The sequence below is a fragment of the Euphorbia lathyris genome, chromosome 3 (assembly GCF_963576675.1).
Source record: "Euphorbia lathyris chromosome 3, ddEupLath1.1, whole genome shotgun sequence".
NCBI classification, from domain to species: domain Eukaryota; kingdom Viridiplantae; phylum Streptophyta; class Magnoliopsida; order Malpighiales; family Euphorbiaceae; genus Euphorbia; species Euphorbia lathyris.
This window is the reverse complement of record NC_088912.1, coordinates 111,675,139-111,699,619: the sequence shown is the minus strand read 5'-3', so window position 1 is coordinate 111,699,619 and position 24,481 is coordinate 111,675,139. Positions and strand designations below refer to the sequence as shown.

General features: G+C 35.0%; 1 protein-coding gene across 10 annotated transcripts; it reads right to left on the bottom strand.

Moving 5' to 3' along the window:
* Nucleotides 1-4,971: 4,971 nt before the first annotated feature.
* LOC136221672 (187-kDa microtubule-associated protein AIR9-like) lies at nt 4,972-17,766 on the bottom strand. Of its 10 annotated transcripts, none has more exons than XM_066009085.1 (9): nt 8,159-11,739; nt 8,009-8,075; nt 7,266-7,933; nt 6,867-7,079; nt 6,396-6,679; nt 6,102-6,301; nt 5,902-6,019; nt 5,467-5,501; nt 4,972-5,180 (listed from the first exon to the last, which is right to left on the bottom strand). In XM_066009085.1, exons 5-9 carry the CDS (start codon nt 6,616-6,618, stop codon nt 5,172-5,174), a joined length of 585 nt encoding a protein of 194 aa, XP_065865157.1. In that variant the 5' UTR covers nt 6,619-6,679; nt 6,867-7,079; nt 7,266-7,933; nt 8,009-8,075; nt 8,159-11,739; the 3' UTR covers nt 4,972-5,171. The 10 variants fall into 8 exon arrangements, 7 of the variants coding, with proteins under 7 accessions (XP_065865157.1, XP_065865159.1, XP_065865160.1 ...); XM_066009087.1 differs by having other exon boundaries at nt 4,972-5,177; XM_066009088.1 differs by having other exon boundaries at nt 6,414-6,679.
* Between the last annotated feature and the right edge of the window lie 6,715 nt (nt 17,767-24,481).

Below are 24,481 nucleotides of genomic sequence, written 5' to 3'. Positions count from 1 at the left end.
GTATTGGTGCTATTTTGAACGTTGAACCTAAATTTGTACTTTCCAAAAAACCTTAGGCCTATTTTGGTATCTTATCCCATAAATGAATAGCTAATTGGAAATCGGAAGAAAAGACAATGCAAAGAGAAGAAGTTTTACCTGAAAATTGACGGTCGGGAGACTCAATGGGAACCTAAAATTTCATAAAGCTGGAGTTCAGCGCCGCCGCCGATTCTAATCGAACTGTGCATTGGATTTATAGAAAAGGCATAAAAGGGGAATACCTAACTTTGGGAAATCTAACTTTATGCGGTGTCCTTTTTACTATATTTTTATATTTTATTTTGTTTATATCCAAATTAAAAGGATAAGGTCAAATTTAATCCTAGGTTTCAAGTGTAAATTTAGTTATAATATATTAAATTATAAACATAATGTGAAAAGTAGATAATCAAACCAATCTCTAACTTAAGTATCGGAGTGTCCCCGACGAACCCAATAGCGCCTCACATGGAAGCATTCCAGTGAAGGAAATTCCATCAGATATCAAGGCTGAATTAAATAATTAATTACGAAAATGGCCCAAATTAAAATACGGGTGAAACAATCAATGTCAATCGTGCCAGATTGTCTGTATAAATCATATTAAGGTGTCTATAATTGTCATCTACAAAATAATGTTTTTTTAGGTATTTTACCAAGACAGAGGAGTAAATTTTAAACATTTTTTACATTAAATATGTACTGCAAATATAACATGTACAAGTTGCAACTTGTCATTAAATATAATTATTTTTTGTTAGAAACATTAATTATTGATTATAATTTCCCACTAAACCTTCTCGTCTATTCAAATTCCAAGTTCCAAAACAAATATAGTTATTACTCCATGTATGCCCAATGATAGAAGGGTTGGGGGATTCGAAGAGACACATGTTTTACATTTATGATGTATTTTGCATTCTTAAATAATTCTTTCGGATGACTATAATATATGCATTATTTACTAGCAAACGTTTCATATTTTTCCAATTTATTGTTCTTCCACCGCAGCTATAGTCAGTAAGTAATAATGGAGGAAAGCGGTTCATCAGTTGGTTACAATGAGGAAAGCGATGTTGGGCTTATGGAGACTAATATATATAGGCCCAACTGAAGCGATGGGCCCAACTGCAGCGATCCAACTGGGTAAATGTAACCTCTTTCTCTATAATTTGTATCTTATTCATTATAGTGAAATATCCTGGCTTGGTAGTGCCTCCAGACGTAGTCATTCTAATCGAGTGGCGAACTGGGTAAACAATTCTTGTATGTTTGCTTATTTTTCGTTTATCGTAATTTCAATCATTCCTAACAACTGGTATCAGAGCGAGGGTAATTACGATGGGAGACGGAAAAACCCCTATGGAGAAATTCGATGGTTCGGATTTCGGTTTCTGGAAGATGCAGATCGAGGATTACCTGTACGGTAAAGATTTGTACCCGCCTTTGGGTGAGCAGCCGGAGGATATGTATGATGAAGAGTGGAAGCTGTTGGATAGAAAAGCGATGAGCGTGATTCGCCTGTCGCTGTCCAGAAACGTGGGGCATCACACGGTGAAGGCAAAGACCACGAAGGAGATGTTGGAGATCTTGAGTTCATTGTACGAGAAGCCTTCCACGGTAAATAAAGTTCATCTGATGTGGCGACTGTTTAATCTGCAGATGACGGAGAATATAGCAGTGGCGACGCACCTGAATGATTTTAATATGACAATCACTCAATTAAGTTCTGTAGATATTGATTTCGACGAAGAGGTATTAGCCCTAATTCTGTTATCTTCTTTACTAGAGAGTTGGAGCGGCACTGTTACTGCCCTAAGTGCTTCAGCAGGGAAAGAAAAACTTAGGTTTGATGCTGTCAGAGACTTGATTATAAGCGAGGAGATTCGCAGGAAAGAGTCAGGTTCCACATCTGGATCAGCCTTGAATGCAGAGAATCGGGGCAGGTCAGATCGCAGGTCAAAGTAGAATCGTGGCAGGTCTAAGTCCAAAGGGAGAGGGAAACCTGTGAAGGACAAGAGCCATATCAAGTGCTGGAATTGTAATGAGAATGGTCATTACAAGAGTGAATGCAAGGCACCGCAGAAGGAGAAGTCAGTGAATTCAGCGAGTGAGGATTTTGGTGATGCATTGATTCCGAGTAATTGAACTGCAGAAACAGCAGCAGAAGCCCTGATATTGAGTGTAAGAAGTCCTCTGGAGTCTTGGGTATTAGACTCAGGAGCTTCGTTTCATTCATGTAGTAGTGCAGATTTGATGGAAAACTATACCCTTGGGAAATTCGGAAAGGTTTATCTTGCTGATGATGAGCCTTTGGAGATTGTAGGGAATGGAGATGTTTCGATCAAATCTCCGAATGGATCTGTGATAAAGCTGTCTGGAGTAAAGCATGTTCCTGGCCTAAAGAGAAATCTGTTGTCCATTGGACAAATGGATGATGAAGGTTATTGTGTAATCTTTGCAGCTGGTGCTTGGAAAATGACCAAAGGAGCCATGGTGGTTGCCCGTGGTGAGAAGGTTGGATCGTTGTACTTAATAGACAACGTTTTCAATAGCATTGATGTCGTGAGGGAGAATTTCAATGGAGATTTGTGGCACTGTCGTCTTGGTCACATTAGTGAAAAGGGGATGAAAGTGCTGTGTTCAAAGGGTCTGTTGCCGGGTCTGAAATCTACTGATCTTGGGCTGTGTGACGATTGCATCTTTGGGAATCAGAAAAGAGTCAGTTTCTCTAAGGGTGGCAGAACTTTGAAGAAAGAGAAGTTGGAGTTAGTTCACAATGATCTATGGGGTCCTGCACCTGTGAAATCTCTTGGTGGAGCTTTGTATTACATGACCCTCATTGATGACTCCACTAGGAAAGTGTGGATCTATTTTCTGAGAAAGAAATCTGATGCTTTTGATTCCTTTCGAAAATGGAAGGCCCTGGTTGAGAATGAGACAGGTTTGAAGGTAAAGTGCTTGAGGTCTGACAATGGTGGAGAGTATGAGCTTAGGGAATTCAAGGAATTCTGTGCTGAGAATGGAATTCGCATGGAGAAGACTCTGAAAGAAACTCCTCAAGAGAACGGAGTTGCAGAACGAATGAACAGAACTCTGTGTGAGCGTGCTAGAAGCATGAGGCTGAAGTGCGGACTTCCGAAGACGTTCTAGGCAGAAGCAGTTAACACTGCAGCATTCTTGATCAACAGAGGGCCATCGAGTCCCTTGGAGAGTGGCATTCCTGAAGAGGCTTGGAGTGCCAAACAGGTAAATCTATCCTTTCTACGAGTATTTGGATGTGATTCATATGTCCATATTGCTCCCCTTGAGAGAAGTAAGTTAGATGTGAAGTCTATTAAGTGCACATTTATTGGATACGGTGGTAATGATTTTAGATATTGGTTCTGGGACAGTCAGAACAGGAAGATTATTTGCAGTCGGGATGTTGTTTTCAACGAGCAGATAATGTACAAGGATAGTCTGGGCGCATCTAATACTGGTGATGCAGGACCAGAGGTCATGGACCTAGACATCACGAATTCTGGTGGGAGTAAGGAGGTAGTTGTGGAGGAGACAGTTGTGGTGGAGGCAGTTGTGGAGGAGGCAGTAAGGAGGTAGTTATGTTTTCAAAGCTTTATGAAGTCGATACACCTTGCACTCCTCTCCCTTCTTCACATATCCCTTTGGTTGTTCAACATACACTTTTTCACTAAGTTCACCATGTAGAAAAGCACATTTGACATCAAGTTGAAATATTTTCCAACCTTTGTGTGCGGCTACTGCAGTGATGGTTCGAACAATGTCTAGTCTTGCAACTGGAGCATAAACCTCTGAGTAGTCTACTCCTTCCCTTTGCGAGTACCCTTTTGCTACGAGGCGTGCTTTGTATTTTATCACCTCACCATGTTCATTCCTCTTAGTTTTGTAGATCCATTTGACCCCAATTTTCTTAGTACCGCTAGGTAAATCTGTTAGAACCTATGTCCTGTTCTTCTCAATACACTGAATTTCAGAATCCATTGCAATCCTCCATTTTTCTTCTTCAACAGCTTCTTCAAAGAATATAGGATCTTCAACATCACATATAGGATGTCTCGTCTTCTTCACTTAGATCCTCCCCACTTACATACTCTCCCATCCAAGTTTGCATCCTCCTATCTCTCCTATTCATTGTTTTATATGCCCCTTCTTCATTTTGCTCTTCTCCTTCACTATTTTCTTGTCTCAAAATGTTTTCTGCCCCACTATCAAGATCTGTATCTATCACTACAAGAAATTTGGTCTATAACGAGAGTTAATCTCGTCGTTAATTAAATAAATACCGTCGTTATTAACTTATAACGACCGTATATACTGTCGTCCACCCTCGTTAAAACCTCCGACGCTAAAGGTATTAACGACGGTATACCGTGTCCCGTCGTTAAAACAAAACAACGACTGTATGCAGCCTGTCCTTACTACTCAATAATTAGGACAATAATGACCGTCGTTGTTAACTGATTTCACCGTCGTTATTAAGACGTATTAATGGGTGAATAAACGGTCATTATTCACATAATTCACTGTCGTTATTATGACCTTTTAATGAGTGAATAAACGATCGTTATTTCCGTTCTTCACCGTCATTATTATGAAACGTTAATGATTGAATATACGGTCGTTATTTCCAAAAACCACCGTCATTGTTATTATACTTTAGCGAGTGAATAAACAGTCGTTATTATAACCTTTTAATAAGAAAATAAACCGTCGTTATTTCCAATTTCTACCATCATCATTATAACATTCTCACGAGATAATAGACCGTCATTATTTCTATATGTACTGTCATTAGAAGTGATATTTTACAACTAAGAGATCAGTAATTATATCATGAATTAATGTGTTGTGACACTAGAATCATCTAAATACACAATAAATACAAATTCAATAATTGAAACGTAAATTCAATAAAATATAAACCAATTTGTCATTTAACAAGATTGAAAATAAAAGTGCAAAACTATGAACTGAAATGTGTTCTTGTTCTTTCTAAAATAGGAAAACAAATCATCTTGTTTCGTACATTAATATGATATAATCAAAGGCATATATAATCTCCATTAAAGCTACTTCAACAGTTTGTTCCAAATCTCATCCCAGAAGAATAATCCAACCGAACAGAACAATTAGCTCTGCTGTTACAAATGTAAACATCCAATAATAAGGGAAAGGTATAAGAGAAAAGAATAAGCAAAGACTTAGACAAAGCGTATTGGTCTATATTAGTAAGATGGACCAAAATAAACATTATTGGCATAATATTGAACATTATTGGTCTATATTAATCATATACTCCTATATTATAAGGTAATAAAGTTTGAAGATAAATAAACCTCAAGTACTTTTTCACTGTCCATACTTTTTATTTTGTGGGTGAAATTAAATATATACTAAAACTCTCAAAGTAAAACAAAAACTTACTTGAATTTTGGGGAATAAATGAGTAGCTAAACGCCCTGGAGAAAGAAAAAATGAACTTAAAATTAAAAGATATAATGTAAAATATTATGAACTAATTTTCTGCCACATGTTATACATCATAAAAAAATGCCTATAAATAATTAGACAGAATAAACAAGAGAATATGAGACATGTAATTACCAAATCATGCATCAAGAGTAAAAACTGTAAAAATGTATATTAGAATAGAAATTACAGCCTATTAAATCCTTAGCAACATAAGCATTCAATTTGCATTAACTTGATCACCCTGTAAACTATCATTCATTAATTCAAGGGCAAAGTACAAAAATAAACGCTATTGTTAGGGCCATTTTCAAGCAATAAACTATGAGGATTAAAGGTTGTCAAATAGGTACATTGAAATGAAAGTATACATCAATTAAAGATGCTTACTCTTAACAAATGTTTGAGATATTGCATACTTTGGATCACCAGATTTTCCATCCTCTGTCATGGGAGTTAGTTTGGCAACAACAAATTGACCAACAGCTTGTAATGGTAATTCAAGCTCCTAAATAAACAATATCATGATCATAAATTAATAATGCAAATATGTCCAACATAATAATTATTGAATAACAAAGAATATTTACCTTCTCTTTGCTAGGTGAGCTGATAGGTGTAAGACCATTCTCAATATCCAAGTTTTTATTCATAGTTATGAAAAATTCGGCAATACTCGCAGTCTCCACCCCCTTACTAATAGCACCATATACCATCACTTTCTGATTTACCTTAAGCTCACCCATTATCTTTACATTTGTCACTATTGGTATGGGTGCAATATCAGAAGCTAATAACATGAAAATTTAGATAAGAGTTAGAGTGAAATAGGATATATAACTAAATGTTAAAATAGATTATCTTTAGCAATAATATGAAAGTACCTAGATTAGGATTGTCACTTGGGAGTTTGTATATTAAACCTCGTGAGTTTATGTCTCTTTTGGCATAAAGATGTATGACTGTAGAACCCGAATAATTTTTGAACATATTTAAGACATCTAAATCATTTTGTACTGGTCTTCCATCATCATCAGCAAATCTCAAGCCAACAGAATAAATATCGACAATTTTTTGCATATGCTCAAAATGTCCAGGAAACAACATTCTTCGTTGAAACCTTTATCGTGGTATTGTAGATCACCAAAATGCACAATCAAACCAACATCTACAAAGCATTAATTTAATAAAGATAATTATAGTCGAATATAATAACACAAATACAACATTTTACCATCAAATTGCAGATGCAGAGGCAGTATATATTTACAAAAAAAAATCAATTTTGTATAAATAGAAACTATTTTAAAGAAATTATATAAATGGAAAACTACCTTAAAGAAATTGAAAAATACCTTTAAGGTTCTCTTTTCTTAGAGTAACACCCTTCGGAGTGTCTTCAGTACTTTTATCATGAGGTACGCTTGAATGTTGGAAAGCACTCAATACTCGATTTTTGTTCCCCAGTTTGCCTGGCTGGATGAACTTTTTGCGAGTAGGAAGTTGGCTTGATTGCATTTTCACCTCAAATTGAAAAAAAGGTATATGCAATATTTGTCAATAGAAAACTATAGAACACAAACAAAATGAGCATAAGGAATTAATATTGAACATATTTGAAAGGAAGTGCATGTCTGAGCATTTTACTTATTTAAAGAAGTCAAATAATATAACGACTTCAAACATATGTGATACATCAGAAAATAATAATGAACATATTGAAAAAAAAATCTCAGCTTCAAGATATTATTTACCGCTTTCTTTTCTTTTTAGATTTTGAGACATCATAAGTAATTGGTAATGAATCACTTCGTGCCCAATTTTTCCCGTCTGTTGTATTCAATGTAGTGCCACATTGAAACTTGAATGATTCACCCTCTTGATAAGCCTCACCAAGATCATCAAAATTCTCATTGTCATCATCTATTTGAGAAGACATATTGTATGAATCTCGTGGTTGTGTCTTAATAACAACATGCCAATTCTTATTAGCATTATCTATAGCATAAAAGACTTGAGAAGCTTGACTTGCTAGAATAAATGGTTCATTTGTTCTCAAACAACGTTGAGGATTGATACAAATGAATCCAAATTCATCTATTTTTGATCCCCACACATTGTCATGAACGTCAAACCATTTACATTTGAATAGGACAACTCTTTTCTCACCAAGATACTGCAATTCAAGAATCTCAGTTAAAATCCCATAATAATCAATAGGTCCTCCCTCATTTCCAACATCACTGCTCACACACACACCATAATTTTGTGTTCTACGTCGTTTATCACAATCTTCAATGCGAAACCTATACCCATTCACAATATAACCATCAAAGTTTGTAGCATATTGGGATGGACCACGAGATAATGACAACAAATCTCGAATATTGGATTCCTTGCTAGATGCATACATTTTTGCAACCTACAATAAAATTACGTATGAGACATTTAAACGTGGTATATATTTTCTTGATGAAGAGTTTAAAGATATACTCACTGTATCTTTAAACCAATCATTAAAAGATTGTTGTGGATGAATACTTTCTCGAATCTGGGAATACTCTCTGCAACGAATTTTTAGAAATTATTATTTATAATTATTTAAGAATTTAAAATACAATTATAGCTCTTCAAGATATTGACTTACTCGAGAAAAGGTATGACTTCATCACAATTATTTATGACATATGCGTGTGCTTCCACCCATTCATCGCCCATGTTGCGAAAATAAGGAAAATCCACCATCAAAATAATCTGAACAACCATCGCCATTTCTATCTGGTTTATTAAATTTTGTCTCAATACCATTCAAGTACCTTGAGCATAGAGTCATGCACTCTTTTGCAATATACCCATATGCAATTGACCCTTCTGGACGAGCCATATTACGAATAAGAAGTTTTAAATCATGTAATGTCCGCTCAATAGGGTACATCCAACGAAATTGTACAGGGCCACATATCAAAGCTTCATTAGCCAAATGAATCGGCAAATGAACCATTGTATCGAAAAAGGAAGGAACAAAACATTGTTCCAATTTACATAGAGTTATAGGAATCTGATTGCGAATTTCTTCCAATTCTTCTGCCTTTAATGCCTTAGCACTCAAACTAATAAAGAATAAAGATAGCTCGATAAAGGGGTTCGCAAACATTTTTTGGAAGGAGGCCACGTATTGCAAGAGGAATTAGATGTTGCAACAAAACATGACAATCATGACTCTTCAAACCAGAAATTTTGTGCTCTTTCATGTTCACACTTTGAGAAATGTTAGATGAGAAACCATCAGGGACCTTTAGTTGCTTAAAAAATGAACAAAATGAGTGCTTCTCATCATGAGATAACATGTAAGATGCTATAGGAATCTCAAACTTATCCTCCTTGAGAATCAAATCCAAGTCTGGACGAATGTTCATTGCCTCCAAATCTTTGCGAGATTGCATAGTGTCTTTAGTCTTCCCTTTCACATTCATGCTTGTCCCAACAATATTATCACATATGTTCTTCTCAATGTGCATCACATCCAAATTGTGTCGTAACAAAAGACTACTCCAATATGGAAGTTCAAAGAATATGCTTTTCTTGTTCAAATTGTCACCTCTATCTGCATGCTAAGGTCTTTACTCAAGATGATTCCCTCAAGGCTAGTAACTTGAGCAATGATATCAATTCCAGAGAGTGATTTCGGTGGCGGCCTCAATTCTTGAGTACCATCAAACTTTTTTTTTATCTTTTCTCCAACTGTGCTTGCTATCAAGAAATCGGCGATGTCCCATATAACATTGCTTCTTACAATTAGCTAACCTCAAGTAACAAGTGTCTTTGTTACAACAAGGACAAGCCATCTTACCTTTTGTACTCCAACCAGACAAATTTGCATATGCAGGAAAGTCCATAACAAGGATGCATGTAACATAAAGTTTTGTCTTGTCGACACATCGAATGTTGCAACTCCTACTTCCCATAAATCTTTTAATTCTTCGACTAAAGGTTGGAGATAGACATCAATTGCATCTCTTGGACCATCAGGACCCGGTATAAGGGTAGAAAGGATAAAGTTAGGTTCTTTCATGCACATCCATGGTGGCAAATTGTATGGAATTAATATGACTGGCCAAATACTATATGAAGTTTTAGAATGATTAAATGGCTGAAAACCATCACTAGCAAGGCCAAGTCTTACATTACGAGGATCAGAGGAAAAGTTTTTATGAACATCATCAAAGGTCTTCCAAGCGGGGGAATCAGCAGGGTGTCTCATAACTCCATCATCTACTCTACCTTCCTTATGCCATCGCATCAAAGAAGATGTCTTCTTTGACATAAACAATCTTTGAAGTCTTGGCTTTAAAGGAAAATAACGCATTGTCTTGACTGGTATTTTCTTCCCATTTTTCCGAAGTTTAGTTTTCCCATTACGAATATCATCTTTCCATCTTGAGAGACCACATATTTTGAACCTGTCCAAATTTTCATCTTCTTTCCAATACAACATACAATCTTTGACACATGCATCAATCTTGTCATAAGAGAGACCAATATCTTTTATAATTCTTTTTGCCTCATAATATGATTCTGGCAAAGTAGAACCATTTGGGAGTATTTCTTTTAACACTTGCAATAACATGTCAAATGATTTATTACTCCACCGACCAACACTTTTGATGTATAGTAATTTGACAAGCGCATCCAACTTAGAGGTCTTGCAACCAGGGTAAACTACTTTATCTAAATCTTGTAATAACCTATAAAATTTCTTCGCTTCATCATTGGGTTCCTCTTCATTCAATTCAATATCAGGATATATATCATTTATAATATCTTCAGCCCAATCATCATCATCATCATTATCACTATTGTCACACCCGATCCAAAACGGCATCGGGTATGAACAGAAAACAGGACAACCAACTTCTAATATCCTGAAAGCCGAACCAATTTTTTTTAGATAAAAATTTATTCGGACTACCTAAAATTTTATTTATTATTTGGCTTGGACTTGATAATTCTATCAAGCTTCCTACGTATCCCGAGCATCTTTTAATTTTTAAATCGGGAATCAAAGCCACGTAGTTCTACCTATTTTAGGTAGCTCTCTTAACTCCGGTAGTTCTCTTAACTTATGAACTCATTGTAACTTATTGACACGTTGATTGACACGCTAATAACTTAATTGTATATTTCATTTTATTACTATATATATATATATATATCACTTTATCAAAACGAATCAAATCGAATAACGTTTTATCAAAACGAATCAAATCGAACAACGTTTTATCAAATCGAATCAAATCGAACAAACCGCTTTAACAAACCAACTCATAATCAAATAAATCGTAAAACATTATAATTCAAATCATCAAACATTATCAAAACGTAATACAAAATTTGCGTGTGTGTCCATCCTCGAATTCCACCCATGTAGCTTATCATAACATCAATCATATCAATAGTCGAGATATCTCATTCATATCTCGCCTTGCCTAACGTTAGGACTACCAGCCGTGCACTCTGGCCATACCGCCCTTAGGTATGGTCTTAAAACTTACAACTCCTACCCCGGGCAATCCTAGATGGACAAAACCATTTTATCTTTCAAAATATCACAACTCATAAAAATCATATTTGGACTTCAATCCCAAAATAATAACAACAACCGCAATAGTTTCTTCAATTCAAAAACAATTCGTAAGAAATCGTCAAACTCATTTTATCAATCCGATTTTCAAAGTACCACAATAATAATAATTATTCTTCCAATAATCAAAATCCAGAGTATTCAATCGAAATCCAAAGTATATAATATTTTAAACAATTGAATCAAAGTATTCAAAGTAACTCAAATATATTATATAAATAATTTTAAACTAAACACTTTTATCAAACCGTTTATGTTTGTTACCGAAATTGTTACGCGTATCGCTAACTGAGTATCGTTATTTTAGACCGAATATACCATTAGACACATTATATTGTCATAAATCTATTTGAACTAATTTTATATTCAAATTTTTATACAAATTTTATATTCGACTCGATACCGACTTTATTTGGAAAATATCCGTATTAGTCCTTCTATTTTCAACTTATTTTAACTCTAACTGTTAAAGTCGCTTAAAATATTTTACTGATCGAAATATTCTTATTGGATTATTTTCGGTCACTGAGATAGGTAATTCAGACTGATTATACTTTTAAACTCATACCGATTATACTTTTAAACTAGTGACGATGCTAAAATACCGACTTGAATAAATCTAATAGGCAACTGTCTAAATTTTACATTTTTATGAGTAATTGATAGACGCTAACTCATTAATCGTAAATCTATTAAATTTGACGGAACTATCGAAATTAAACTTACTCAAAATCATACTTATAACATTGATAAAATAATTTAGATAACAAATACAGTTACCAAAATATCGTCGTCGGTCACTGAAAATTAATCAGTGTAATCCATTGATAGCTGATCCGAAATATCGTCGTCGGTAGCTAATCCAAAATATCATCGTCAACAACGACCAAAAACGCTTTTCTCCAATTCCTAACAAAAACTCTTTTGTTTTCCTCATTCATCCCCCTTTTTAAGATACCCTCCAATATATATAATTGTGTGTATATTTTTATTTTAATTTCAATTTATGAAACACTTGTCATCACTAAATTCTATATTTTGACACATCATCTATTATTAAAGCATTCTTTTAATTGGATGTAGTAAAAAGCTTTGTGCACATTACATCATAACCATATTAATCCATTTACTTTAATATGAATTATTCTTTACTTTTTTTTATATAGGATAAGTTGAAATTACTTTCAACTATACTTACACGTGTATGTATATTAGTAATTAAAAAATATCAATTTTGGTCCTTGAATTTATAACTTTTTATTACACTTACCCAAAACTTTTTAATTTAAACTTAAAGACATTAAATTAAACCCAATAGTATATTTAAATTTATAAATAATTAACGCTATGTATTTCGAAAAATAAAAATTTTAGACATGGATGTTACAATTATCATCTTCATCATATTCTTCTTCATCAGAATCAAGATCATGTCGTCTTTCACCATGATGATACCAAAAGGTATAGTTTTCCATTATTCCATTTGTTATTAAATGTGTGTGAACCAAGTTTCGAGTTCCAAAATTGGTGTTGTTACACCTAACACATGGACATCGAATTTCGTATGCTTCTCCTGTTTTTTTGAAAGCGTAGTTCAAGAATTCTATAACACCAATATTATACTCTTCACTCAACCGATCTATCTTAGTAAGTCTTATCCATTCTTTATTAGGTGTCATTCTCCTAAAATCATCAAATAAAGAAACACATGAAGAATAGAACATGCAACAACAAAACAATTAATACACTGAAATATAAATGTAATAATAATTATAATAATACACTTAACTCAAACCATTAACCAAAGTCATCTAAAAAAGAGTATTATTTTAGTTTCTTAAATTAATTCTTCATGATGAGGGTTTTTGTTGTGACAGTACCAATCCACACACTAAAAAATATAATTTGACAGTTTCATATACTAGACCAAGTTTATTAAAAGCTGAGCCATTGTCTATTTGAGTGACTAAAAAACTCTATGTTTCTACCATATTTCATTGACTAGTTCTATATATATATATATAGAGAGAGAGAGAGAAAGTTACATGAGTAGAACTGGTCTGCTGTGTTAAGTGTTTTCCTTTGGTGAGCCATATATATATATATATATACAATGATGATAGCCTCCAAATTAGATGGCATCATTTTTCACAGCCCAACATTGAGGTCTTATTGTGTCTAAAGCCTCAAATGTATCAGATGGAGAAAGGGTGAATGTGGAGATGAAGAACAATGAAGAAGAAAGTGTTAATGGAAGGAGAGATTTGGTGTTTGTAGCAGCAACTGCTACTACTATTACTGGATTTTCATTTGGCAAAGTTGAGGTGGCTGAAATTGAGCCGCTGAGAGGGACACCAGAAGCTAAGAGGAAGTAAGTGTTAATGGATGGAGAGGTTTGGTGTTTGTAGCAACTGCTGTTGCTGTTACTACATTTTCATTTGGGGAAGTTGTGATGGCTGAAAATTAGCCGATGAGAGGGACACCAAAAGCTAAGAAGAAGTATGGTCCTATTACACCTTACAATGCCTACTGCCTACTGCTAGTATTTGTCGCAAGTGATACATTTTCACTTCTTTGTATTATTTAGATTGATGTAAAAGTTGTGAACTTTCTTGTATCATTTTCATTGTGGAATTCTTAATTTTCTCTATCTTCATTTCATTCTCTGGTTATTCTTTAACTACTTCACAAATTTAAGTAGATGTTCCTCTCCAATTTAATAATTTGGGGTGTTGGTTTCGTGTACATATTATTGTTGCTACAACTCTTAACTTTAAAACCTCAAATACAGATGCTTTGCTCTATAATTCAATCAAAGGTACAAAATTTAAGATGAAAAGTTCAAATTTTGACAAGTCTCATTTCTGGGGAGGGATCAAAGACTCAATCTAGTTCAGAGATTCATAATAGGTGTTTTGTCACTCCAAACTTTACTTTGGAGGTCAGATCATACAGATTAGATTTATGCTTATTTCGGTTCTTATTCTAGACTTATTCTAGAACTCGATCATGCAGATCCTAATTAACAAGTTGGATTACAATTAGGGAAATTTATCCCCTATCTTATATTAATCAAATCGGATTTTGTAATTAATTACACATTTAATTAGCTAATGCAATACGCAAGTTATTTTTCTAGATTCTTTTTTCCTCCTTGAGGTATGTATTTTTATGATTAGTATGGCCAGGTTTAAGGATATTAGTTTGTAGGTTTTTAAGGATGTTTTGAGCTGTTGACTTTGTAGATCTACTACTACTTTAAGGTAAGAATAAGAAGTTGTATGTTTGGATTAATGTGGATTGGATTTTTTATGATATCAGCTAACATAGCACATAACAGGTGATTAGATTTGGGTTCTGCATAACTTTCAAACAATGTTTTCCTGGATATTAAACTAGATTTATAATTGTGTTATGGATCATTTGGTTCAACCAATTGACTCGGATTGGTCGGACTGGATGACGTAATAATAATTAAATAAATAATATAACATATATTTATATATAATAACTTATTATAATCCAAAAACTTAGCAAAGACAAAACTCATTCTCTGATGTTGCATCAAGATAGTTCAACTCATAAGGTCTTAACCTTAAATGATTTTCTTCTTTAACTCTTCCTAAGTTCACCTCATCCAAGCTTTTATTTTTTCAATAAAGTCAGCAAATAACTTAGCACATGCAGCAACTAGTTAATTTAGTTAATTAATCAATTAGTTCATAGCAAAATTAGACAATAGCTTGCGGAGAAGAATCAAGAGAGAGAACACGCAAAAGGGAAGCAGCCCAGACTGAGAGAGCAAAGCAGAAGACTAAGAACAAAAGAAAATCGAAGAAGAAGCACGGTTGTTGAGAGTTTTCTAATGACTTTTCAATTTTTTTTTAATAATTAAAAAACAGGGTGAATCCGGTTCCCATGTTGACACCAGTTTCAGATGGGTTGTTGCAAATTGAAAAACCCATACTAACCCAAACAGGAAAGCAATCCAATTCCGGTCCAATTCTGACAACATTACTTTCAATCTTTGTTTTCACTATAAATTATTTGAATAAATTATTCCGAACACATTAATTCTTAGTAATTTTGATTAGGAAAAGTCCTATAGCATTACTACATTCTAAAGAAGTGAAAATCCTATCAATAGAAATGACATTTTACATAGGCTATAACTTATATAGAAGCCATAAAATATAATAGGGGTAAGGTATTAAAACAGATTTATGGTTTTTGGAGAAGTATCAATTTAGGCTCCACGTACAAAATAGCACCAATATAGACTTAACATTTTAAAAAAATATCAATTTAGGCCTCGATAACGGAATGAGACATGTCATTGATATTACTCCGTTAAGTTCTATCAATTGTACGTGGAGGGAGAAGTCAGAACTTAATGGAGTAATAGGAATGACGTGTCCAATCCATTATCCGAGGTCTAAATTGTTACTCTTTTAAACTTCAAGCCTATATTGATGCTATTTTGTACGTGGCGCCTAAAATTGATAACCATAAATCTGTTTTGGTACCTTATCCTGGCCAAATAATATATATTCTAATTTGGGTCCATGAACTAATAGGATTAATAAGAAGAGACTTTCTTTCTTTCTAATTCTAAGATCCTAAATAGTGTAATCAGTACCATAAGAGTAAATGCAGTGTCATTTTCATCTATGCTTAAAAGTGAGGCCCCAACAAATGAATGATAATTACATTATATACAATTCTTAGTTTCAGAGGAGTAGATGAGGGCGTGCAAGGAGTGCTAACGCACAGGGCCTCAAAATTATAAGGGCCCCAAAATTTAAGATGTGCTTAGTCGCTTAAAATAATAAAATAATAATATAATGTAATAAGATTTATTTACACTTTTTCATTACATTGAGTACGTATGTGTGATTTAGATATTCAACCATTCAAAATTTACAACCTTAATACAAAATCCTATTAATTAGTAAGGGTTTAAGAAAAATTTAGCACAGGGGCCCCAAAAAGTTTAAGACGGCCCTGCTTAGTTTCTTATATTTTGTGAAATATTGACATAAGATAGTTGGCACATGTCAAGTTAATATGAAAACTACTTTTTTGGTTGATTTAATTACAAACAGCACTCTTAAATATTGTTGGTAAAACCATATACTATCATTCTCTGTACCTTTTTCTGTTTTGATTATTATTTAATGTATCTTCAAATTTTTTGTTAAACTACTTATCCATTTGATGTTGTTTCTATATCTGTTACAGGATAGGCATTTTATATCACCATTTACTATCATTCTACCTTAAGGTTTTAATGTGGTGCAAAGGTTACCACTTGAGCTGAAGGTTTAGAGTTTTTCTAGAAAAAAGGTAGGGGAAGGACTCCAAATAATAGATGGCCTTTAGCTGGCCAGGGTGAAGTAGAAAGTTGCACACACTTAGTTATACATTTTAGGCATGTTTTACAATGTCTGAACTGATAAACTGAATAAATAAATTGAATCAGTGACATGAAAATACATTGATGAAAAGTGCTGCTCTACACTTTCGTATAATACCTATATATTGCCTTGTAATATTAACAGAAAATGAAGGATTTTATTGAAAATTGAAGAAATAACAGTTACAGTAATCAAAATGATACTTCTGCAAAACAGAATTACCTAATGAATCAATAATCCATGACAAGTGATAAAAGGACATTTGGACCTATGAGTTGGCTTTTTAATTGCAAAATTTAACATATTCATAAACACAGTAAATTCAGGAAAACAATGCACTAGGAACATATTCGGGTAAGTTGGTCGTGTTGTCCATTATGGTTGTATCCTTTTCCTTGCTTCTATCAATATGGACTTGACACTGTATCCTCATTTGAACCCCAAACACATAGAAAATGAATTTGTATAATTTTTTAATTCTTTATATTTATAAGTTTTTTTTTTGTTTTTGCACTCAATTAACTCTGTACCCTCATGTTCACCACATCCCTCATCTCTCTAATCTTAATTCGTACTAGCCCTAAAAAGCTTAACCTTATCAATCTACTTTATGGGTTTCTAATTTCAGAGTTTAAGCAAATAAAAACTGACAACAATTTCTCTAAAATAAATAAAACCAGTCTTACCAATTTGGGAACAAAATTTCTAAACAACAAAAAAAGCACAATCAAATTATACAACACTGAAAATTTAACAATTCCACTAAAAAATCAAGTTATGTTAAGATGAATTCCACCATTTGACTTTTAATTTTCATAAATTGGAACATTGAACAAACATACCTGAGTTATGCTACAACTTCAACTTTATCTTTTCACTGTTTGTAGACGTTGAGTTACGGAACAGCTTCAACACTTCAACTTTTTGGTGCTCGTGAAAGTTTTCTGAACTTATCTATACCGAATATAGAGAAAAAAAATGGAATGAATGGAGGTGTGGAGATGGTGTGGGAGACAATGATGCATAACGTGGGGTTTGGGGATTATGCTTGTGAAAGTATCTAGACTGATACAGAATGTAAATGCGATTACGAAACGGTGGAGGCGTGGAGATGTTGAGCGTGGCGGCCAGGTTAACATCGTGAGGTTTTGGGGGAAATCGTCTTCTCAAAATATCATTATCCCCAATATTTAGGGATTTGCTACAGAGTTTGTTTTGTTTTCAATGACCCCACTATATTAATTTGGGTGCTATATCTATTTAATTTACGTAAAAATAGGATTTCCTACTTAGAGTGGAATTTTTTTTTTACAAAAATTTAGTAAGATTTTAGCGCCAAATTTCTGAAGATTTATTGTGAAGGTAGTATTAATAAATAATGACCGTCTTTTTTCTAGTTAATAAATGATAATATCAATGACGACAGTAATATGTGTTAATAACAACAACTTCAATTTACAGTCGTTAATAATGTAATTTTAAACGAGAGTAATTTTTTACCCACATAGAAAAGCATTTTTAACGAGAGTATCAGAGGTACCTTCGTTAAATTTGGTCGTTATAGAATGAATTTCTTGTAGTGTATTTCAGCTCCGTTGCTCTCATTATCATCTTCTCTTCTATACTCATCATCGTCACGAAGATCATCATCTCCCCACACCAAGGTTGCCTCTATTTGCTCTTCAAAAGATTCCCCCCAATCCTAACCTTTTTCTTCCTCAAGGATCACGTCTTTAATGACAACAATTCTTTTAGTCTTAGGATCAAATAAACGATATCCTTTCGACTCATCACTCACACCTAATAGAATACATGGAAAGCTTTTATTATCGAGTTTACTTCGCTTTACCTCCGGGATGAGAACATGTGCAACACATTCCCAAACTCTGAAATGATGCACCGAGGGCTTAACTCCACTCCAGGCTTCTTGTGGTGTAACATTCTTAACAACCATAGTAGGACATCTATTCAATACATAGAAAGTCCAGGTGACAACTTCAGTCCAAAAAGGTTTGGGAACCTTTTTAGCCGTGATCATGCAGCGAACCATGTTCATGATTGTTCTGTTTTTGCGCTCTGCTACTCCGTTTTGATGAGGGGTGTATGTTGTGGTGAGTTGTCTTTTGATTCCTTTTTCACAGAAATTCTTGAAGTTTAGGGAAGTGAACTCTCCCCCTCGATCTGTTCTCAAACATTTTATGAATTCTTCTGTTTCTTTTTCCACCAATTTCTTCCAAATTTTGAAACATTGGAGAGCTTTTGATTTTTCATTAAGCAAATAGGGCCAAGCTTTACGACTGAAGTCATCAATGAAATAGAGAAGGTACCTTTTTCCACTATTGGATATAGGCTCTATGAGACCGCATATGTCTGCATGTACGAGCTCTAGGATTTTGTTTGCACACCATTTACTTTTCTTTGGGATTGGATTTCGATATTGCTTGCCAATGAAACAGTCCACACATATTATGCTTGACGTCACCAATTGAGGCAATCCTTTCACCATGTTTTTGCTCCGTAGAGTTTTTAAACCTTTGTGATTTAAATGCCCATATCGCTGGTGCTAGAGATGAGTGAGATCAGATGTCGTATGTAAGCATTCACCAACATTAGAACTTGAAACATCTGTAGGTTGATGAAACAGCACGAACATTCGATTGGTACTCATATTCGTGTGAGTAATTAAGCCCTTGTGAGGATGATAATTGTTGCAGATGCCATTTTTAATCAAGATAGAAAGTCCTCTCTCTTGCAACTGACCCACACTTAATAAGTTGTTTTTCAAATCAGGGACATAATAAACATCTTTTACAGTAAATTTAGTGCCATTGAATACTAGATGGACACTACCTTTTATAGCTACTGGCATTTTAGAATTATTTCCACATCTAACAGAATGTTGTATCCCATCAACCATGTTTGAAAACATACCTCTATCTCCACACATATGATTTGAACAGCCAGAGTCTACGAACCAAGCATGGTTCCTTTTGGCTTCCTTTTCTTTCACATATAACATCAAAACTAACTCCTCGAACTCAGCATAGTTAGCCTCCTTGTCCCATTAAGGACATTCATATTGAAAATGCCCCAAATTATGACATTTGAAACATTGTACAGTGGCTTTTGAGAATGATTGTCTTCCTCTTCCACGTCCTCGACCTTTGTAAGTTCCTCTGCCTCTGTCTCGGTCTCAATTGCTTTCTACTTTGAAAGCTTGATCAATGTCGTTGTTACTCTTCTCCACCATCTTCTTTTTGAACTTCTGTTCATGTATCACCAGACAACTTTGAAGCTCATCCACAGACATGGATTCGGTGTCTTTGGATTCTTCAATGGAAATCACCACATAGGTAAACTGATTTGTTAATGTGCGAAGAATCTTTTGTACTACGTCCGAGTCTTGCATATTTCCTCCATTGATGCGCATTTTTTTGGCTACTGTCATGACCCTGGCAAAGTAATCTATGATAGTTTCTCCTTCTTCATTTGCAGAATTTCAAAATCTCTCTTTAAAGAGTTAAGAATTGATCTCTTCACTCGTTCATTTCCTCCAAACTTTCTCTTCAGGGACTCCCAAACGATCTTTGAATTGCGTCTATCCAAGATCTGTTCGAAAATTGCTCTATCAATGGCTCGAAAAAGATAGTGCTTCACCTTATGGTCTTTGGTTCTAGCATTCTCTAGTTGCAGCTGTTGTGCGTTTGTCAACACAGTCTCAGAGACTAGTTCTTCAAAACCATTTTCTACTAGACTCTGAAGGATTTGAAGCGGAAGTATCTTGGTATTTAAGAAACGAATTTCAAAAAATTTCCCTAAACAAACAATCAGTGTGATCCAATCACTCTGATAAACAGTCAAGCATCTGATGTCTGACATCAAATCCTTAACTAAGATCATTAAGTTCTTCAATAATCAAATTGATATTTATACTACGAGATTGGAAAAATACCTCTTGTAGATTCCAATCCGGTATTAAAGCTTCTCTAGTGGTGAAGCCTCTAGTCAGTCCACTAAGTCGATTAGATCAAGACTTGAAGAAACTGATTAATCTTGCTCAAAATCGAAAACTGATTTCGGATCCGATTTTTCTGAACCGCAAAAATCGTATATCGCTATTATTATTCCGTAGTATGTATATATATATCGTTTGATATATATATATATATATATATATATATATATATATATATATACTTTGTTTCAATCCTTTAGGATTGAAACAAAGCATGCACTAGGACAAGTGTCGTGGTGCATGTTTTATATATGCTTTGTTTCAATCCTAAAGGATTGAAACAAAGTATATATATATATATAATAATTAATATAATAATAATAATAAATTAATATAATAATTAATTATATTATTATTATTATATATAATAATAATTAATTAACAACTTAATTAATTACTATTATATTCTTTAATACATACTTAGAGGAGCTAATTAGACACCTCTTAATACTAACGGTCAACACTTGACTATTATATTCAGAAAAAGACATCAATTTAAATTGATCAAGAATTATTATTTATTCCTCATTTCAATTGAATATCAAACAGTGTTAGAATGTTTTGTCAATCCCATTGACATATTAAATTGTGTCAATTAATTAATTAAAACACTTTTAATTAATCAATTTAACAAAAGCTAGATACAAACAACTTGTATGTGTGTGACTTTCTAGGTTCATCTTTAACTGGCATTAGAGGCATAGTACTAACTCTTAGTAAGTATTTGAGCCCTCACTATCCCTTTCCACGCAATCAAACTTTCCCTGTAAAAGGGGCGCTGCCCTTTGCAGCCTGTACATAGTGCTCTGCGAACTACTCCTTCGACTAGGCTCCCCGCGAGGGGGTCGGATCTGTCTTTTCTACGTGATATCTGGCTGGTCAATGTCATTCTTTGTATTGCTTGACTGGAGTCATCCCTGACGGGCCCGAAGGACCAAGAATGAGTGAAGGCAGCATTCGCTGAGCCCGTCTGATTGTTGGACTTACTAACTCTATGTTTGATTGACCGACTCAGGACTGTTTCCGTTAGGCCATTTCAAGCGTAGGTGAAGCCTCGCAAGAAGCACGATCGCTCTCTCGTTCTTTATATAAAACTTCCCTGGGTTAGTTTGGCCTCTGTCGTAGGCTAGCATACATATCATATGGTAGTTATTTTCGATTGGGCTTTTTCTTTGGCGAAAGCCATCTTCTATCCAAGCGGCGGGTCTTACCTTCTTTGGCCGCATGATTGTCTTGGCCATGGGATCCCCCCCGAGACCTTTTCTTATGCACTCCCACATATTTGTAGCAATTTGGCTTGAGGTGAGGTGTGCCATCCGTTTCGACGGTCTCTGAAAGCGTCCTTCCTGCTTCCTAGGAGCTCTTAGTCTAGCCTATCTCTTTTTTCTCGACAGTAAATCGCCCTTCGAATCTTATATGATATTTCTACTTTTTCTTAAACAATACATTCAATAATGAACTAGATCATTTATGCTTTCTTTCAGTATTCAATGGTTGAGTTTAACTGATGTGGCAGTTGAATTGCATTTTTTTTCCATATCCATAATATATATATAATGCTATTCTTTCAATTTTACAGGGGAAAGAAAAGTGGTTTGCTTTGTTTTCTATATATATGAAGATTTTTTTAATTGTTTTGAAATCAGAAAGGAAATGTAAACGAATTCATTAGGCGAAAACCTCGAGTCAGTGACAAGATTCAGAATGAAAAAAAAAGCTTCACGCGACATTCTACTAAAAAAAAAGAAGGGCCCTTACTTTCACTATAGGATATCCACGGCTCTTGAGCCTTCCTTTGGAACAAGACCGCTACCTTCTTAATATTAAGACGTAGCTCATGTTACTCCCTTGCAGCACTCACATAACTGAGCTTAGCGTAAGAAACCGTTTGGGACTCCCTTGTCTTCTCAGGAACTGGTACCTGCCGATACACAAGGAAAGAGCCTCTCTTAAAATGAAAGAGCTCTTTATGTCCAATTCCCCGGGTTTAGCGACTCGAGAGTACATCTATTTTGAGCTTGCACGAGTATCGCCAAATAAAAGAACCACATGTGTTCCCGGGTCTCTCCCTTCAAATCTAGTGAGCAAGAGCTTAATCATATTCCCCAGAGCAGAGGGAAGAGAAGGCTAGACTAGTGAATCACGTACACCGGTGGGCTAAGAAAGATCCTATTCTATTTAATAAGTATTTAAACTAGTTGCCCTGTAGCTAAATAAATAAGCTTGAGTGTGGGAGCTAGTTGGGAGGGAAGTTGTCTTGATCGATCCAACAAGGCCAAGTGAATTCCTTAGCTGTGGAGGATCCTCTCTTAGCGTGCCAAGCCTGAATAGATGGTCCTCTTAACTAACTAAGTCTGCTCAAAATTGTCTTGGATTCGTATGGGATAAAACGAACGGAATACTTGGAGTGAGAACTTTGGACCTGAATATTCTGAAGAAGACCAAGGCCCACCTTCTTCTCTTAATGCAGGCAAGGCATATCTCGTAAGAGCAAGTCGAAGCTACTTAGCATGGGACACATCAACTAAAGTGGCTTTTGAACGAGTGACGTTTGAAAAGCAGCTCTTCCCCACAAGAAAAGTAATAAGAGTGAAAGACAAGAATACCCCCTTTTCGTGGGTCTTTAGGAAGGGGGATATATTCACTATTCATATGCCTCTCGAAATGCCGGACATCAGATATGAATTTTTTATTTAGGAACTTCACTGAAAGCTGGGGACAAATGCCACAGAAGTCAGACCGTAAAGAGCTCTTGTCGGCGTAACCATTGAAGAAGAATTCGCAGTATAAGAAGGTGCTGCTAGGTTGTTTACAAATGTCCAAATGGTGAGTGAATAGCCGGTGAATGAAATTGAATCAGAATAGAATCTCCTGTTTTAGAATAACCTGCTAGTGGAAAGAGGAATTTCACAATGTGCTATCGAATTCGCTTCATCGAATAGTTTGGCTCTTTGATAGAAGGAGGGAATGGAAGAATTGGACAAATAAATAATGCTTGCGACGAATATACTGCAAGTCATTTGGGTGGGGGATTTCCGCTCTTAGGGGAATATCCCCTCTTTGACACATCTATTAGACCGTGGGGCACGAACACGAAGGGGAGCCTTTCTTTCTGCGCAGTTGCAGTTAAAGAAAAATATGGTACTTCTATAGCTTTCACGTGGGGGCAGCGAATAGGGGATTTCTTTTTACTCTTGAGAGAGATGCGAGCAAGTCCAGTCTTAGCATCCGCTGTGGTAATAACCGCTTCAAAAAGATCTTTCTTTTGCAGATAGAGTACACATGTACGTTATGGAATCTGATTATATATAGTAACTGCGGTTCTGGGATGGGAGTCAAATCAATGTTAGGGAGTCAAAGCTATTGGAACAGTGTAGTGAGTCTTTATATTTAATCTCTTGGAGACTGGCAAGCAAGACGCGAATAGAGCTGTCTTTCACAATAGGAGAGAATACTTCAATGAAGCAGACCCGCCACAGGTACATCCTAATGATTCGGTAGACATGATACGCTTAAAGGTAGCTGCTATATTGCTTGGTCTGGTTATGCTGTTCTTCGGGACGAGTACACCTGGTTGGACACGGCACAAAGCTTCAACCCCTCAACAGCTGCTTCGCCGATATATCTATATATATATTATTATATATATTGGATCTTCCTCAAGGGCCTAGCGGGTAGGCTTACTCACTGGCTTTGACCTCAGATTCATTAAGAAAGTAGTTTACGTAACTGTCACAGCTCCAATGCGATAATCTTGTTAATCAGCAAAGTAGCTAGCCTAAATAAGGAGTTTACAATTGCTTGATCATAAAGGTTGTTGTATTGCCGTGCCTGAAGCTAGATGACAAGGCAAAAAAAAGTGTATCTTTATTGGCTACAGCCATGAGACGAAAGGTG

Coding starts and splice junctions, on each gene's coding strand:
- LOC136221672 (XM_066009082.1), bottom strand. CDS start 8,319: ATGGTATTGAGACAAAATTTAATAAACCAGATAGAAATGGCGATGGTT. Junction 7,934..8,008: donor ATGATTGGTTTAAAGATACA/GTGAGTATATCT, acceptor ATTTTATTGTAG/GTTGCAAAAATGTATGCATC. Junction 7,080..7,265: donor TCTAAAAAGAAAAGAAAGCG/GTAAATAATATC, acceptor TGTGTTCTATAG/TTTTCTATTGACAAATATTG.